The sequence below is a fragment of the Theobroma umbraticum genome, unplaced genomic scaffold (assembly GCF_002168275.2).
Source record: "Theobroma umbraticum cultivar Fairchild unplaced genomic scaffold, ASM216827v3 scaffold_4.1, whole genome shotgun sequence".
NCBI classification, from domain to species: domain Eukaryota; kingdom Viridiplantae; phylum Streptophyta; class Magnoliopsida; order Malvales; family Malvaceae; genus Theobroma; species Theobroma umbraticum.
In genome coordinates this window covers 2,372,073-2,388,758 of record NW_018397258.1, presented here as the reverse complement: position 1 = coordinate 2,388,758, position 16,686 = coordinate 2,372,073, and the positions used below count along the sequence as shown (strand labels likewise).

At 36.6% G+C, this 16,686-nt stretch overlaps 4 protein-coding genes and 1 long non-coding RNA gene across 9 annotated transcripts; 1 reads left to right on the top strand and 4 right to left on the bottom strand.

Moving 5' to 3' along the window:
- The first annotated feature begins 846 nt into the window (after positions 1–846).
- On the top strand, positions 847–2,273 carry LOC110414019 (uncharacterized). Its single transcript, XR_002444977.2, has 2 exons — positions 847–1,196; positions 1,914–2,273. It is a non-coding gene; the product is annotated as an uncharacterized LOC110414019 (long non-coding RNA).
- A 142-nt stretch (positions 2,274–2,415) lies between these two features.
- On the bottom strand, positions 2,416–5,658 carry ROPGEF3 (RHO guanyl-nucleotide exchange factor 3). Of its 2 annotated transcripts, XM_089783153.1 has the most exons (8): positions 5,257–5,658; positions 4,496–4,849; positions 4,288–4,404; positions 4,049–4,203; positions 3,882–3,956; positions 3,511–3,801; positions 2,804–3,148; positions 2,416–2,703 (listed from the first exon to the last, which is right to left on the bottom strand). In XM_089783153.1, exons 2-8 carry the CDS (start codon positions 4,824–4,826, stop codon positions 2,584–2,586), a joined length of 1,434 nt encoding a protein of 477 aa, XP_089639279.1. In that variant the 5' UTR covers positions 4,827–4,849; positions 5,257–5,658; the 3' UTR covers positions 2,416–2,583. The 2 variants fall into 2 exon arrangements, with proteins under 2 accessions (XP_089639279.1, XP_021280751.1); XM_021425076.2 differs by lacking the exon at positions 5,257–5,658 and having other exon boundaries at positions 4,496–4,857.
- A 1,066-nt stretch (positions 5,659–6,724) lies between these two features.
- LOC110413656 (Calcium-dependent lipid-binding (CaLB domain) family protein) lies at positions 6,725–8,780 on the bottom strand. Its single transcript, XM_021424562.2, has 6 exons — positions 8,762–8,780; positions 7,906–7,984; positions 7,718–7,783; positions 7,490–7,628; positions 6,973–7,108; positions 6,725–6,883 (listed from the first exon to the last, which is right to left on the bottom strand). Exons 2-6 carry the CDS (start codon positions 7,970–7,972, stop codon positions 6,725–6,727), a joined length of 567 nt encoding a protein of 188 aa, XP_021280237.1. The 5' UTR covers positions 7,973–7,984; positions 8,762–8,780.
- Positions 7,906–10,761, bottom strand: LOC149527357 (putative pentatricopeptide repeat-containing protein At3g01580). The gene is made up of 2 exons (XM_089783199.1): positions 8,762–10,761; positions 7,906–7,984 (listed from the first exon to the last, which is right to left on the bottom strand). The coding sequence occupies exon 1, from the start codon at positions 10,725–10,727 to the stop codon at positions 8,826–8,828; it is 1,902 nt and encodes a 633-aa protein (XP_089639325.1). The 5' UTR covers positions 10,728–10,761; the 3' UTR covers positions 7,906–7,984; positions 8,762–8,825.
- Positions 10,762–11,587: 826 nt separating this feature from the next.
- On the bottom strand, positions 11,588–15,647 carry ATMYC1 (basic helix-loop-helix (bHLH) DNA-binding superfamily protein). Of its 4 annotated transcripts, XM_089783010.1 has the most exons (9): positions 15,067–15,155; positions 14,850–14,903; positions 14,487–14,738; positions 14,230–14,326; positions 14,073–14,087; positions 13,827–13,883; positions 12,776–13,690; positions 12,052–12,504; positions 11,588–11,924 (listed from the first exon to the last, which is right to left on the bottom strand). In XM_089783010.1, the coding sequence occupies exons 3-9, from the start codon at positions 14,672–14,674 to the stop codon at positions 11,856–11,858; spliced, it is 1,794 nt and encodes a 597-aa protein (XP_089639136.1). In that variant the 5' UTR covers positions 14,675–14,738; positions 14,850–14,903; positions 15,067–15,155; the 3' UTR covers positions 11,588–11,855. The 4 variants fall into 4 exon arrangements, with proteins under 4 accessions (XP_089639136.1, XP_021280238.2, XP_089639135.1 ...); XM_021424563.2 differs by lacking the exon at positions 14,850–14,903 and having other exon boundaries at positions 15,067–15,647; XM_089783009.1 differs by having other exon boundaries at positions 14,850–15,202.
- Between the last annotated feature and the right edge of the window lie 1,039 nt (positions 15,648–16,686).

Genomic DNA, 16,686 nt, shown 5'->3' with positions numbered 1-16,686 from the left:
TGTTATGTTATTGTTATGGTATTGCCAATTACCATCTTAGTGGATTTAATTATTATTTAACATGGCTTTTTTTTATAAAGAATAAATTAATCTAATCATGATAAGTTAAAAAAACTTCTTGTTATGATTGATTATAAACAAATTAGAAACTCATGTTTGTCACCTTTAATCTTGACATTAAAAATGAAAAATCAATAGTCAAAGTAGTTAGAAAGTCTTTATATTATAATGTTTTATTCAATTTAATTCTTCTTTTCAAAATTTGATTAATTTAATACATATATTATGATGTATATAATTAAGTCTTTATGAATAATTTCATCCAAATTAATGATTAATACTGTTGATGGTTTGAATCTCTTAGAATTACTCTTTGATTATCACTGATAGCCTAAGCTTTTAGATCGAAACAGTAACGAAACGATTAGTCTTATGCCATGACGTAAAGATTATGAAGTTGTATGTTGTAGCAAGCGATAGCGGACAAGTGTCACAAAAAATGCTTCTATCTTACATCGGACAGAAATGAAAGGTCCTAGGCCCCTTATAAGCGGGTGTGCTGCACACTCCATCAAGTGCGTTTTTTAGAAAGAAGGTAATGATCCCGTGACAAGTGGTATCAGAGCAGACCGGATCTCATCCGACTCACGCCAAGATTCCCAACGAATTGAAGTAGGTAAGGTAGCCAACGACAACGAAAACGTTGTAGAAATCAAGTGGAAGAGTATCACAAAAAGTACTTTATCCCACATCGAATAAAAACAAAAAATCTTAAACATTTTATAAATAGGTGTGTTATACACCCCATCAAGCACGTTTTTTGAAAAAAGGGTAATGACCCCTTGACACAAAGGCTCCCTACCTCCCTTAACGAGGTCAACCCTCCCCATGAGACATTTACGGCCAAGTGTATTTGATTTTCATCAATCTTGCATCTCTAGCCGTCCATCTCTGAATATGTTTAAAACAATGGGCGGCCGAGAAATCAGAAAAGTTTTGCGACGAAACTACATAACTCCATCGTATGTGAGTACGAGTCTTAGTCTTTATAGAAAAACATGGGGAAGGCTTTTTCCAAGCGACTGGTGACTCTGGCTATTTCTTGCTCATCTTTCCTTTGTTAAAACCAAAAAAAAAAAAATTATTCTCCTACTCTCTCCCTCTGCTACTCCACTTAATCCTTTAGTTTTCTCTGAGTAAGTTCATCAGCTTAAAAATTCTGCACCCTTTTCTTTTCTTCGTTTCCTTTTTGGTTATGGTGGACCTTTTGTAAATTGATAAAGAACAGTCTTGTTCTGTTGGGTTTCAGAGAAAGGTGGTAGGAAAATCAGTTTATCTTGAATTCTTCTTCCATGTTTAATAATTCTTGTTGTTTTTGACTTAGGATCAGGTCAGAATATGTTTTCGTCTCTCTGTAACTAATTCTTCTTTTCATTTTTTTCCCTTGACATACTTTTTTCTATCATCTTTCAAACGCTGACACTAATGAAAGAATGGATATGAAGCCCAAAACTTTTGTGAGGGGTTTTTTGTTTCTTTTTCTTCCCTATTTGATCATAGTTGTCTGATCTATTATATTTTTAAATCTTATTTGACTAGAATTCTTGTTTGTTTACAATATTGAGTTGTATGGATTTAAGCTTCTTGTTCCATTCTAATCCCATTTTTCTTACTTTGAACTTTTATAATTTCTAGGATGAGCCTTCTTAGAAGGCTGTTGAGGATGTGTAAGGGATCTTAGATTGACTTGGAAAATTTAGAGGCCAATTAATTGTATTTTAATTTTTCAGTAGTGGAAGAACAGTGGACCTAGGTAAGAGGTCAAATCACATAAATTTTTATGTTTTTCTGATTTTTATGAATTTTATCTTTCTTGTTTTTTAACAGTTCATCTGTTAAAAAATTTGATACAGGCTTCCGAATCCTGTGGTTTTTGTTGATACAATGGATCAAGAGAAGGAGGTGAATGGCGTTGTTGGTGGTGGTATTGATGAGACAGAGAAGAAGACTTTGGTTCAAGGCAAAGCTGAGGCCTTAGAGAAGTGTCTGGAAGAGAACAAAGGAGACAACACCAAATGCAAGGCTAAGGTTGAAGCTTTCAGATCATCTTCCTCTCCAAAAAAACCCTCTAAGTCTTTAAGACTACGGAGTGGTTTGTTGACTGATGTTTGAATGGATTAGTGGGAATCCCATTCTTCTTCTCCAAAGTGTAAACAGTTGTAGTGTTGGTGTACAAAATTGGGAAATTTTATTTCAGAGTTTGTTGTTTCAAAGGTTGTCGAAGATTGCAGTTGAGGACTTTCTTTTTTTATTCATGAATAGGAACCCAATGAAAAGAAATGGTGGGGGAATAGAATTGCATGATTTCCTTGAATTGATGCTAATGTACAAATTGGTTCCCATGTAACAGCAATTACAATATGCATGAAACTATAAATAAAAATTGCCAGGTTTCCCAACCAGATTATGTTCTTGGCTTCTTGCAAAATGGATTTACCAGAAATTGTTGAACGAATGAACAGCCAGAGATGACTTTGGGGTTGAGCTAGCCCTCATTGATAGTTTTCCTGCTTGCCATTTAGCTTACTCTTGGTTTCTTATTGTTCTGTCTACAAAAAGGACATCTTCAACCCAAGCAACAATGTTAAAAGCAAGACCTTCTAAAACTCTTGAGTAGCTCTCCAGGATTGCTTGGCCCACATCCTGCAAGATTGAATTTTCCATTTAGTTCTTCCCATAGAGGTCAAAAGACTTGGCAATTTATGGAAGAAAGTATTTCAGACAGGGTCCGAACTTCACCTACCCGATTGTATTGAATCTTGCATGTGTCCAAGGATGTCTGTGCAAGTTCAGGATACCTCTGCTTCAAGGCAAATAACAAGCTCTCTGCTCTTTCAGCCAATATATGATTCTTGTCACTTCGATCAACATCAGACATGAGGTCCTTTACCATTCCCCATGATGATTTTGAGTGGCTCATGCATGCTTTACGTCTCCATGTATACATTGATGCTTCAACGCGGTCTGCGAGCTCAAGTGCTTCATGTTCGGATGCTATATTGAGACAATCAAGCAGATAGTCAGGGGAGAATTTTTCTGTCGTGTACATGAAGCGGTAAATTGGGTCTCCAATACTGGCTCTTCCGCTCTGTAGATAAGAGGAGTTTCCAGATAGAAAATAGAGTCAGAAATAAGAAATTTGTGGTAACTGTAGCTACTGGCAGCGGATTCCTACTGTACTATTTAGCCTTCATACCCGTAGTGTAATACTTGGGACATTTTGCACAGTTTGTAACCGTGTTTGTTTGTTTTGTAGACTTTCTTACCGCTACGATTCTTTGGAGTTATTGTCCCTGGGACCAGTTTCATCTCAAGTGATCTTATTCAATTGAATTTGCTATAGTTATTCTCATTTGATTCACTGATTTAATTAACTCCCAACTTTTATAGTTTTCACAATGCCTGCTCCAAATGACATGAACCAGAAAGTTTGTGCAACAAAGGACTAACCTTTGGAAGGGATGCCATGTATGAGTCTGGAATCTCCATCTCAGCAAGAACACTACTGTTGATAGCCATAGCTGCCTTGTGAATTTGATTAGCACAGTCACGTTTGTGTCGCAAGCACTTCCTTGCTTTCTCAGAGAGACCAGTTGGAGGAACGCATGGCACTGGAACCCACCATTTCTCATCATTTCTCTGAACAACCCTTCGAAAGGAGCCAGTACGAGTCGAATTCGAGGACATGCTCCCTTGCTCTGCATACCAGAATTCTCTGTCCTGGAAGCTGTCTAGTATTTCCTGTCAAAGGATGTGAGCTATGAGATAAGCCTTTTCAACTAGAAATGATTGTGAGTTTTCTCACGTAGAGCTTGTCTTACAATGAGCATTGCATCCAACTTTCTCAGTGCAGGAAGATTGACATAAATATCTGATCTTTGTCTGCTCTCCATTATCTAAAAAGTCAAAAGCATCATGTTAAACCAGGCAAAGATGACGAACCCCCATTAAGGAAAAAAAAAGTTGGTTATGGATTGTGAAATCGTACCTCAACAGCTGTTCCATTACACAAATTCTGTGATTTGGGAGAAAATTCCACAATGTAATCGCAGACAGATAAAAGACAGTCCATTTCTCTTTTCCACAGTGCCTTTTTTTCGGGGTTCAAAGGCTCCAACCTCAAATTTTGCCCAAAGACAGTTGCTGCAGAAATTAACAGAAGTAAGCAATTTCATAGCATTGAAAGACAACTACAAACAAAGTCTGCAGCTGTTCGGAAACATGTACCATAGAGATTGGTTATGGCATTTGAGATTGTAACCGCTGTGCAGACCCCTTTCCCACTTCCTGACATGTCTTCTCCTAGTAAAAGTTTTGCAAATCTTTCCTTCATCGTTTCGAGTTCTGTCAACATAATGTTACACCAATTAGCTTGGGAAAAAAAAAAACGAACATAGTTTCGCATGGAAAGACATAACTCTGCCCAATATTTTACCTAAATCCAATGAATCCTGATTGTCAAGCTTGTCATCCGCATTACTTTGTCGCTGCTTCGTTCCAAGCCTGGTAAGAACAGCTTGATTCTGAGCCCCGGATCTTGTGGGTGGCCAGTGAGAAGGTGAAGCTTCACTACAACAACTGTGATTATCAACAGGGTCTGAAAATGCAGAGGCCTCAGAATAAGTCCGGCAATACACGAAAGAATCACCACTCAGCGGTGAGTACCCCGGAGTTCCTGTAGTTGATCGATCATTTTGATCAATAGAAGAAGGAGAAGGCTGATATCCCAGATCATAAGTTTCATCAGAATTTGACATGCTGTCCATTTGAGCCTTGTTACAACTCAACTCTGCAAATAATCATGAAATTTGGTTAGTGGGTCTCAAGCTTTGAGGACCTTTTGAATCATGATCAAAACAAACTGGACGGATGGGACCTTTTAAGACTCACGGTCTAAAACATGGACCCGGTAAAAGAATTGAATTAAACTGTATTATTTACATTGGACAGAAGAAAAAGAAAAGAAAAAAGAATGACCCATCTTTCTTGCAGCAACCAAAAAGCAAAAGATGTTTACTCACAGGTCGTTATTGTCGTCAGATTCTTTACATAATTCACTGTAAACATGCAATAAAGTTTATGTTTAAAGTAATACTTGTAAATTGTAGAGAGATGAAGCAACTAAAATTTGAAAAATATAAAGCCAACGGTTGATAATAAAGCAACGGTCTCTCTTAACAATCTTTTGTAAGTCACCTTTAGAGGTTGTCGAATATAGAATTTTGAATTAGAAACCGTCGAAGAAAGCTTAGCAGTCTGGGGACCGTTTGAAACAGTTCCCTCCCAAGCACTTATTTCTCCCCTTCTCTAACCTTTTCTTTCCAAAAGAAACACTTTCTTTTTGCATATCCATGTCACCAACTCGCCATGATAGAGGAATCTCGACCGTCCGATTGCAGGGTCCTTCTCTTTTCCGATCAAAACAAGAAAGACCCAGTATCGGAATCGGTGGTGTTATGCAAATGAACAGAAGAAAGGAAAGATTGGGTTTTGATTCGAAAAGTTGCCCAAAGTTTTGGCTTTCTTCGGTTGAACGAGTATTGGCTTGCTGATAGAGAACATGCAGAGTGTGGCTTAGTTGTACATGAATATTTATGAAGGCCTGGTGGCTTAATATTATATGATTGCAAATACGTGAGAAATATTTTATAATTTACAAAAATATTTTACATGGAACAGCTACCCTGTCAGAGTTCATTATCGAAATTAATATAAATTGCCCCAACATGAGCTGATTTAGCACGTTATGATTGAATGATATATAACAGCAACTTTATTTTTTCTTATCTTGAAGACTAATTAAATATATTGAAACGATTCCCAATTAAATGATGTGGTTGGTTCAAAGCATAGCAAAAATTTTCATTTAGCCATAGATACATATTTTCTTATGATGTAAGTCCATGGCATGTGAAGAATAACAAGTTCAGAAGATGTGTCAGAGTTTAAAAGTAGGAAAAATTCAGGCCTCCTCCCATCATTTTACTCAATTAATTTGTCTTTATAACTCAAGTGGTTCGTTGGTCCCCGGAAGACAACTTGATAGGAAAAGATGACAAACACCCCCATTGCCCCTAATTTCAATACCAAGCTTATTCTACTTTTACTGCCAAGCTGATTTTCATAGCAAAAGTAGTGGCAGCGGTATAGAAATAGAACATGGGGGGATTTCGCCTGCATGTTTTGGAAATTTGATAGGGACCCGGTGGTTGGCTTGGTCGGAGGTTAGCTTGGAAGGCATGCAACATCTTGTTAAAAGCCTTTGTGGGAAGAATAATTCATGGGTTTTCAACTCTTTGTGAGTCAAACTTATTGGGAAAATCAAGGGGCTGAAAGAGGAAGAAAACAAATTCAGTTTAGTTTGGTGGAAGATTCGTGAGATAGACGTGCTTCCCATTTCTTTGAATCCTATTGGCTTGTTAGGTCTAATTGGGAGTTAGATTGGAAAGGTCAAATGGTCTCTCTCTGTCTCTTTTCTTTTCTTTTTTAATGAAATGCATGAACCTCGGCAAAATGGTGTCAAGCCCTGTTTCTATGCTATTGAACACTGAAATAAGACAAGTTATTCCTCTAAAAAGTGTAAAATCTGCTCATATTATCATAGATTTTCAGACCATGGTTCACATTCTTACATCAAACCACATACCAATCACTTGTATTGCTCTTAATTATCCTTGTGCTCATTTTTGGATTTCCTCTGTACATAAAGAAATAAAATTTTCCACCATGGAAATTTCCATAGATTCCTAATGGAGCTACAAAATGATCGTCCAGGTTCATTAGGCAGCAGAGCAAATTCTTGCATCTCTTTCTGCATTTCTTTCTGCAAAAAGAACATGAGTTTAGGCTTCTTATCAGGCTAATTGATATCAAGAATCAATAATAGAAATTTGGGTGTCTATTCATACTCACATGAGCGATGAATTTAAACCCAATCTTTATCTGTCCTTTGTAAGTGTCATCTTCAAGCACTACATTGTAGGGAGCTGGTCTCACTTCAATAAATTCTCTGTCTGTCCCCTCAGTAATTATTCCACCAAGGTGAATTCTACAAAAAAAATGGTAATTAAACAACTCACTTCAGCTTTTATATTGGTTGTCTTTGTTAATTGTTGAATTGCTTTTAATGTCTCGAAGGGAAAATTAAATCATAGCAACATTTCACTATCTGCTAGTCATTATGAGATCATGTTTTTGTCATTCTATCACTTTCCTACCAGTCCTATCTACACTTTCCATGGCCTATCTACACTTTCCATGGTAGAAGAAATACTAGAAGAAGGGTGGGGAAGGTTAGTTGTCAAATTTAGAAGAAGTGAGGTAAAATATATTACTAGTTTCTCCTGCTCATTTAAATGCTGATTTAGGTATCAGGGCAATGAGAATGGAGTAAAATGCATATTAGGGGGAAAGAAGCAAAATACATTACATGGTTTTACCAACAAATCCATTGTCTGTGAAGAATTCCTTGTCCATGATTCTAAAGGTAATATGAGTGAAGTTTTCCCATTCGGACTGTGGAAATTCGAACTTGAATTTCTCATTCCACAATACTTTTTCATGTTTACCTGAATCACAAAACACAATCATCATGGTTCAAGACAGTCCAAAAGAAAACCATTAGTAATTGCAGGACATCAATTGACTAGAAATGAACCTGGTGACACTTTGCTCCTGTATTCTTGAGTTCCACATTGTAATATAACATAGTAGGCTGGTGTTCCTATGACCAAATTATCAAAACCAAATTGTTACTTTAAATTTGTTAAAAACAACAACGACAACAACAAAAAGAGAAACAAGCGCAGGACATATTTATGGTTTGTAGCTAGGAGAGAGAGATACCAATAAGATTAGTGTGCCTAATGTCTTCAGCATTTACAAGAAGAACTTCAAGTATTCCTTCTTTCATGTTTGAAATTGTCTGCAGACACACAGGTATAAACTTAGGTTGGCTTGGTGTTTAAGAAAGGGGACAAGACTGGAACAGAGTGTGGTTAGTAAGAAGGATTTATGATGTGCTTAAGCTGGGAAAGTTAATGCAGTCAGTTTTAAAAGTTCATTTAATGCAACATTTAGTCCAATTTTAATGTGTCCATTGGAAGATATTTCAAGCCATAATTTCACTTCAAACTCCCAAGCAGAATCCATTTTTTATGTTACAAATTCCTTTCTCGTTTTTATGAAAATCTAATATTAATATGGGAAATGCTTTGAATACTGAGAGTGAATCAGTTTGATAGAGCCATCAATTCTATTTTTCCATATCCAAGTAGGTCTTGCTTGGTTTTATAGATCAAGCCTCCTTTTAAAAGAACAAGCTTAGATTAGTCTTTGTTTGGTATAGTACATGGCTTTCCTCAAGAGAAAAGCAGAACAATAGAACTTAAACTGAAGCAGATCAGAGAGCATGTTTTCTCTCAAGAATGCACAATCGAACACTCTCGTTATATCGTGCTAATGTTTTCTTTCTTAAACTCAGTATCAGATTCAGAACATGAACATTATTTTAGTCCCAATTATGATTTTCAGAACACAAAATGAAATGAGAAGGTAAGCAATTTTAGCAGTGTACAAGAAAGATCTCAGATTCCATCAAAAAAAGCTCTCAAGTTTTACAAGTTACAAATTTTAAGAATATATTTTCAACATACTACAAAATGAATTACAGACAGAGACAGGAAATCATTTGGTTACCTACTTGTTATAAAATCAATTGAAAGTATGTACAGGAGAGTAGTTGCATTGACTACTGTGGTATCCAACTATTCTTTTCCCCTCTTGGCATTGTCATCGACCAATCTTCTTAGCCTCTCGGCATCTTCCCCTCTACCCTCCTCAGCATATAGGTCTGACAAAATCATGTAATAATGACTACTATTTTGTGGGTCCAAGGTGGAAAGCCGTTCAACAACAAACTCTACAATCTTAATTGGACCAGGCGAGACTCTACAACCAGCAAGAAGAGCGCCCCAGATTCTCTTATCTGGCTCCATTGGCATTTTCCTCACAAAGTGTAGAGCTTGTTCAATATGACCCTGGCGACTGAGCAAATCCACCATACATGCATAGTGTGCAAGCTTTGGAGTAATTCCATACTTCTCTTTCATAGAATAAAACCACTTCCAACCCTCATTTTTAAGCCCACAGTGACTACAAGCAGATAAAACAGAAAGAAAAATAATGTCATTGGGCTTTATCCCACAATCCAACATGTTTGCAAATGTCTCAAGAGCCTCAATTCCATAACCATTCAGTACATACCCATTAATCATTGAACTCCAACAAATAAGATCTTTCGTAGGAACTTCATCAAAAAGAAACTTTCCTTGCTTAACCCTTCCAAATCTGCAGTAGAAATCTATCAAAGCTGAGGACAAATACACATTCCTCGAGTAACCAACTTTCGCCACAAAAGCATGGATGGTTTCTCCAACTTTATCAGATACTTCTTGAGATGCCATCAGAGAACAGATTTGTAATAGACTAACTAAAGAGAACTCACTAGGTTTCTCATTCATCAATAACATCTGTCTAAATGTATCGATGGCATTAAAAGGCAGCCTGCTTTGAGCATAAGCTGAAATCATCGCATTCCAAGCAATGACATCTTTATTACTGATGTGATCAAATACATTCCTAGCTGAAGCCACCATGCTAAACTTAGCATACATCTGCAACAGTGCAGTTGCAATGGAAACAAAAGCCAAGAACCCGGTTTTCAGAATGTAGCAATGAAATGCTGATCCAATTTTGCTCTCTCCAGATTGTAACACTGCCATAATCATATCCCGGACAACAAATTCATCCGGAGCGAAGAAAGACAACCCCCGCATCTTTGAAAAAACATCCAATGTTTTTATTCCACATTCATTCTCAATATAACCACGGATCAAATTCCTCCAAGAAACCAAGTCCTTCTTCAACATCCCATTAAAAACACAGATCGCTGTCTGAAGACTCTTACATTTTGCATACATATCAACCAATGAATTCTGAACGCTATTGACATAACAAATCATTCTTCTTATAATAAAACCATGTATTTCTCTACCTAGCTGAAGAGCGCCCAGATTAGCACAAGCAGGCAAGATGCTGACAATACTTACATGATTAGCTTTCAACCCAAGAGAATGCATTCTTCTAAACAACTCAAGAGCGTCCACATAGTCCCCATTCTTAACACATGCAGAAACCATAGAACTCCGTAAAACAACATCTTTATTGGGTATTTGATTAAACAAACTCCAACAAATTCCCATACCATAAATGGAATAAGTCCCAATAAGAGCAGTTAAAACTGAGGGTTCTGATTCAAACCCCATCTTGATCACCAACCCATGAACCATCATTGTCAATGCCTCCCAATCTAAAGTATCAACGGCTTTTACTAAGCTCAAAATTGTAACATAATTTGGCCTTTGATTACTCATTAACATTGTCTTGAACAAGCCAATGGCTTCCTCGGGCTGGCCTTGCCTTACCAACTTGGATAACTCGGATGTCCATGATATTACATGATCTTTTTCAGCATAAGGATCGACTGGGTCGTCGTGATTTGGGTTTCTATAGCATAAAGTGACGTAGCGAGATAAAGCTACGAATATTCTCGTAGGAGATTTTCTATTTCTATGGGTAATTTCTGCAAATAGCTTCTGCCTGTGCATTAGGAGACGAGTAATACATACACACGATAAACCATCAGAGCGCCGAATGGAGGCGTTCAAAGTGAAACGACGGCGTCGGACGATAAAATTCAACAATGGACTAGGAATTTGGGCTTACTGATTAGAGCCATGAAGACTATGATATTCTTGGGCTAAGCTAAACGTTCTACTTAAGTATTTAGGCTTTTGTTATCCATGAATTATCCCAAAAAAATACAAAGCCCACAAGGCCCAGGTCTTAGCAGATTGCAATTGACTTGCTTGTTGGGGCCAAATTTCATTTTAATAAATATTAAATGCCTTATAAGTTTATCAATTGCTTTAAACCTAATTAATAATTTGAATTTTGGTCTTGGAAGGATATTTTTGCGTCAATTTTTTTTATCATCATTCAAATTAATTATTACCATAAAAGAATTTTTCCTCTGTATTCTTTTTTCTTTCTTCTTTTACCTCTTGTTTTATCTTTTCTTAATCCTTCCATTATTTTTATTATTATTATAATTATAAAGGAAACTCTAAATTCTTTTTATTAGTTGAACTTATCATTCTTATTTTCGTCCAATAATAATATTTTATATTATTTATTGCATCGACGAAATTTTTCTATATTAAAAATAAAAAGCAATTAAGGATAATATTTGTACAAAATCAATTGTACATTTTTTTTTCTATTTTTTAGTTGTTAACTTGAATTTGATTTTTTCTTTTAAGCGAAAATTTAATAACATTTGTATAATTTGTTTTTTCAATTTTTTCATATTGTATATGTATACAATGTGAATTATGACATTTGCAAGTTGAAGTTTGGTTATGTTATCTAGAATATTCATACATGGATTAGAAATTGCATCATAAAATAAAAGTAATTTGTCAACTGAGATTCAAACCCAAAAGGTTTTAAACTGGTACTAGGTGAAATGTATTGAAGGCTTTGGCCTTCTTTACCACTAGGCAAGTTCCTACTTAAGGCCTATTAGCTAGGAGGGAAGGTTGCAACGGATGATAAGAAATGCTTGTTAGGAAGAATATCAGTTCCTCTTCCCCTATTACACCGAGAAAGTCAGCCTACTGAATCGAGAAATCCTACAAATACTTGTTGATGATTACTTCTGATGTGGCTTCCCATCACCTGGTTGCAACTCTTTGTAGTGCTTGTTTGATCATCCCTGCAGGTGCAATTGCTGCTCCTCGGAACTGGTAAAAACAAAAGAACATTACGACAATAAAACAGGTTGGGACTTGGGATTCAATTTTTGTTATTCTTGAGGATCGAACAATGAAGAACAGAGGAATCTGTTGGAATGAGCTTAAGCATACGAACCTTAGATTTCATGGTCACTATGACAACATCTTCGAGAGTAGATGATTGAACCGTGTGGGCATCCAAGTGTAGGTTGTTTATAGCATCCATGATATCCAGCAACAAGAATTCCCTGGAAGGACATCTTATTTCAATTATAACTTCCAGTTCCTTTATGCTTACTTTCACATCTGATGTAAGGCCATCTCTTGGAATAACCCTGCTTTGTTCTGAGCCGGTTTCGTGGCTTTCGTCAATGTCACAGGCCTTCCTCTTGTTTATCCAAGACTTCTTGACATTTTCAACCTTTCTGTTTTCATGATTATCTGATGCCTGCTTCATTGCATCCAGGCAATTCCTTCTAGGTCTTGCCTCAAAGTCCACTGAGTCCATGCAAGATTCCAACTCTTCTACCCTTGCTTCTAGCTCTTTCAAGTACTTGATTGTATCCTTAAGAATTGATGCTTTGTCAATCTGCAAAAGCGCTATCTAGTTTGTTAACACACAACAAATTAATAGAGTTAAAATTTCAAAAGAAACTAGCCTGATAAAACATTGCAACTTATCCAAAACTGATCAGAAGCTAAATTGCTTCTGATGTTTACACTTGTAATGAACGTTTTACACAAAGAACTGCAGAGAAAATCTGCATAATGGGAATCTGTAAATGCACATATGAACAAAGCATGAAGTTTATGCCACAGTTGATTTCTAGATGAGATAGTGCAAATGAAAGTCGACCAACCTCACTGATAGAAGGAACCATTGACCTAAGGACCAGAAACTTCTCTTCCTCTCTTCTTTTTTCTGGTAAAAGATATCCTTTTTCATCATCATCATCATTTTCCAATTTCCCAAGGCAATGTTTTCCACCAGTTTCCTTCTGAGACATAAGAGAACTGCCGGCATGCAATAGAGGAACTGCGAACAGAATCTTTTTAAATATGTTCTGTTGTACCCTCGGTCTATGAAAATTTGCCTTTTCTCCTTTCTTCCAACTAATAAAACTAGATTTATAGCCACAAGTATGAAAACCTTGGCTTTCAATCAACCAATTTGAAGTTCCCAGAATAGCAGAAAGAGTTCTTCTGTAGTGCAAATCATCATCAACCCCAAGATCAAAAGAGCTTAGTTTTGTGTGATTGCCTTCTTGGAATTCTTTAAAATGAGAATGGTTTACACTTCCCTGCTTGGGAGAGGAGATAGCAGCTTTTTCTTGATTTGCAAAAGCTTCAGATACACAGTCACTTGAGTTAATGGAAATTTGAACACCATTGCTAAAGTCATCATCCATGAAATGCCAACTTTGAACTTGAGAAGCAACACCATTCACATCTTCAAGCATAAATGAGTCCTCCATCTGATGATTTTGTTCACATCCATTCGAGCACTCATCAGGGGAACTGATGTTGAAATCTTCATTGATATTTTCATGTAATTCATTAAACTTCTCCTGATCAAATTTGATTTCTTCTGTAGGGGAATAGAGGTTCTCCAAGTCCAACAAATCCACTATCTCACGGTCGACCTTGACACATGCAGGATCTCTGTCATCATCTGCATTATGAGGAGCAGAGGAAGATTTCTCAGAGCAAACAGGCTTTGAGAAGTCCAGCAAGGAAGCTTTAATGTGCTGAAGGAGACTCGGGTCCTCCGGAACCTTTGGAGTTAAGAGTATTCAGAAAAAAAAAACAATTATTATAATTGCTTAATTCCTTGATAAGATTTATGGCTACATTTATCTTCATATGATGAACTGAAAAATTCCAGCCTAGGTCCACAGAAAAGGAAATTACCAGTTCAGTTACACCCAGCTCAATCACACCTCCAAGGTAGGGGAAACAAACCACAGTCTGCACAGCCAAAGAAATAGACAACACAAACATTAATGTTAAGGTAAGATGGGATCATAGCCTGCAGGTTGTTCTGACAACACATCTGCATATGATGATCAGAAGGCACATTTTATGAGCTGATTTTAACTGCTTTTCAAATAAAAAATGACAAGATTTTTACTTTGTACAAGAAGAGATCATCTTTACCTGAATAGATGCACTCTGTGGGCAATTTATGGACATCCAGTCATGGAAAACAAGTTCACAGGTAAATAATGTCAGTCAAGTGGTTTCTTGTAATGCACTTGGGATATTGTACCATTTTAAAATGGCATAACAACACTCAAGCCAAGAGAAAACCAACCTTTGCAAGCAAAGAGCGGGAGAATATTTTACTATCTGCATATTGAGCATTACATAGCCATATGGTTTCACCATTTGCTAATGCTCTTCCTGGCAAGCTATGCACAATGTCAAAGAAGAATGATTATAGTCTTATAAGGAAACACTAAGAAAACTTTGAGCATACTTAAAATATCAATAAGAGACAGACATTATGGGGAAAAAACATATAAAACGTGACTAAAATAGGTTTAGATATTAAAGATAGAGATTTATTACCCTTGTCCATGATTGAACACAAACGACATGCAAACCAAGTAATACCACTCTGCATCAGACAGATCCTCTGGAGATAATGCAGCAGAAGGCCTCTTAGTTTGGTCAGTTTCACCTTCCAGCAGAGACTCATAAAGCTCTCGCAGTTGTTCACTCCTCTGTAGACCTATTTTATCAGCTTTGAGCTCCATTACTTGAACAGTCTTCCTAGTCTTGATGTCTCCATTGTAGTACCCTCCACCCCATTGAAGTACCCTATTGATTGTTAATCAAGCCATGTCATTATCATTTCAAAGTTAAAAGGAGACTTACTAAATCTGATCTCTCCAGATACCATGTTTCCATTACATTCTACTGCACAAGTACCTCTTTATGCCAGCTATGGAAGGAAAACCAGAGTTCTATTTGTGGTAAGTTTAACTGAGAAGGAAAGTTCCGATTTGAGAAAATTAAAGACAGATAGCATTCACTAGCATTGGATATCAAAAACACATTTAAAACTAAAAATGGGAATTAAGAAACATGAACATTAAATTTGAAGAATAGAAATGATCAGTGGGGAACAAATTAATGCTAAGGGTACCCTTGTTGTGTAGCTGATAACGACCAGAAAATAGCATAGCTCCACTGGATGCTCCTTACAGCCACTGCAAGCTGTTTCCTTAAGTTTTCTGGCACCCCCTCCTGGTTTACAACAACATTAGCCATTGACAACACAAAATATGACTGAATTCAACTTACAGAAAGTGGAAAACACCCATATCAACAACAGAGTTAACCCAAGCTTTGACCCAGAAGAAGATTTTTGCTTTCAGCAGAGTGGAAAAACAGAAAATGCAGTGATCATCTGTTAACAAATCATAGTTCTTTAACTAACTTGATATATCATCAGAAGGGAGATCTCAAAACTTAAAAAGCCAGGACAAGACTAAAGACAGACAAATATAGAGCTTATATTGTTGGCTTTTTACTTCTGAAGGTTGCAAGGCCAAGAATACCACCGAATTTAATGAAAAGAATGTACAGAACAATGAAACTTTTTCTTTAAATAAAAAAAAATGCAAACAGAATCTCCATCCAGCATTTATTCCATTGTGCATAAGTTTCATGAACTCTCTCTTTATATCTCAAAAAAGAAATCCTTCAAACATTAGCATCACGTGTGTGTATAATCTTGTCTCACAAATGAAACACCAACTGTTAACGCTTAAAATGAACTAATACAGTAATTTCATTTTTACCGTCGATAATTACACAACCATGAAACCAAAGAAATTGCAACTAGGCCAACTAGTCCTAGCTAAACAGCAATAATTCGAAAATTTATTGTTGATAAAATTAAAACCCAATATTTTAAAACAGTAATCATGACTAAAAAAGAACTATTGGCATAAAGGGATAAGAAGATAGACAAAATTAACACGTGTGTCAGCACTTTTCACCACGATAACACTTGTTTATACGAAATAGACCTCGATGACCTCAAAGCTCGTAGGGTAAGATCGTGTTGCTGAAACCAAGAAAAAGAGTATAATAAAAGAAAACAGTAACTATGAGGGACCCCGGGTTTGGTCTGTGCTCCCTAGACTACCTAGTGGCAGCTTTATCTAAGTAACTTTTCTTGTTTGATCTTCATAACGCAAAATCTTCACTCACAGCTTGGAAACGGCTGATTTTTTATTTTCTGATCTAGAAAAACATGTTTACTTCATAAAAATTTTAGCTAATATCAATGAATTATTGATTTTAGATCTGATATTACATTGTATCAATGCTAACTTTTATGATCCATTTCCATCTGTAGTCCACTATCAGTTGCAACACTTACACTGTAAATGATTAAATGACTAATGTCTTTAGGTGCGGTGGAAATAAGTCCTTTTCTCATCTCTTGTTTAGCAAAAAAAACAAAAGGAATGGGGGAACGGGGTAAACAGGATTGGACCGATCACCGATCTTTGGATCACTTAAAGTTAAGCAATTGGGTACAACCCTTAGGGGAAAGAAAGGCAGACGAAGACCAAGGAATGGTAGGTGGGTGTTAAAGCGAGTGAGTGACAGGAGAAAAAGGTGATTATAGGCTTTAATGGGAGAACAGGTTGAGATGATGAATGCGTAGCTGATAGATACATTATTGAAGGAGAGGCCAAAGGGGCCTCATCTGAGAGAGGAAGAAAGGTTAGTGTCTTCGTGATTCATGCTC

What these genes read in the sequence shown, in the direction of transcription:
- ROPGEF3 (XM_089783153.1), bottom strand. Translation starts at nt 4,826, where the DNA reads ATGGACAGCATGTCAAATTCTGATGAAACTTATGATCTGGGATATCAG. An exon ending in AGTTGGATGCAATGCTCATT is followed by an intron (nt 3,802 to 3,881) that starts GTAAGACAAGCT and finishes ATCCTTTGACAG; the next exon opens with GAAATACTAGACAGCTTCCA. An exon ending in GCAAGATTCAATACAATCGG is followed by an intron (nt 2,704 to 2,803) that starts GTAGGTGAAGTT and finishes TCAATCTTGCAG; the next exon opens with GATGTGGGCCAAGCAATCCT.
- LOC110413656 (XM_021424562.2), bottom strand. Translation starts at nt 7,972, where the DNA reads ATGAAAGAAGGAATACTTGAAGTTCTTCTTGTAAATGCTGAAGACATT. An exon ending in TAGGCACACTAATCTTATTG is followed by an intron (nt 7,784 to 7,905) that starts GTATCTCTCTCT and finishes ATTTGGTCATAG; the next exon opens with GAACACCAGCCTACTATGTT. An exon ending in CAGGAGCAAAGTGTCACCAG is followed by an intron (nt 7,629 to 7,717) that starts GTTCATTTCTAG and finishes TTTGTGATTCAG; the next exon opens with GTAAACATGAAAAAGTATTG.
- LOC149527357 (XM_089783199.1), bottom strand. Translation starts at nt 10,727, where the DNA reads ATGCACAGGCAGAAGCTATTTGCAGAAATTACCCATAGAAATAGAAAA.
- ATMYC1 (XM_021424563.2), bottom strand. Translation starts at nt 15,191, where the DNA reads ATGGCTAATGTTGTTGTAAACCAGGAGGGGGTGCCAGAAAACTTAAGG. An exon ending in AGCTGGGTGTAACTGAACTG is followed by an intron (nt 13,691 to 13,826) that starts GTAATTTCCTTT and finishes TTAACTCCAAAG; the next exon opens with GTTCCGGAGGACCCGAGTCT. An exon ending in TGGTTCCTTCTATCAGTGAG is followed by an intron (nt 12,505 to 12,775) that starts GTTGGTCGACTT and finishes GCGCTTTTGCAG; the next exon opens with ATTGACAAAGCATCAATTCT.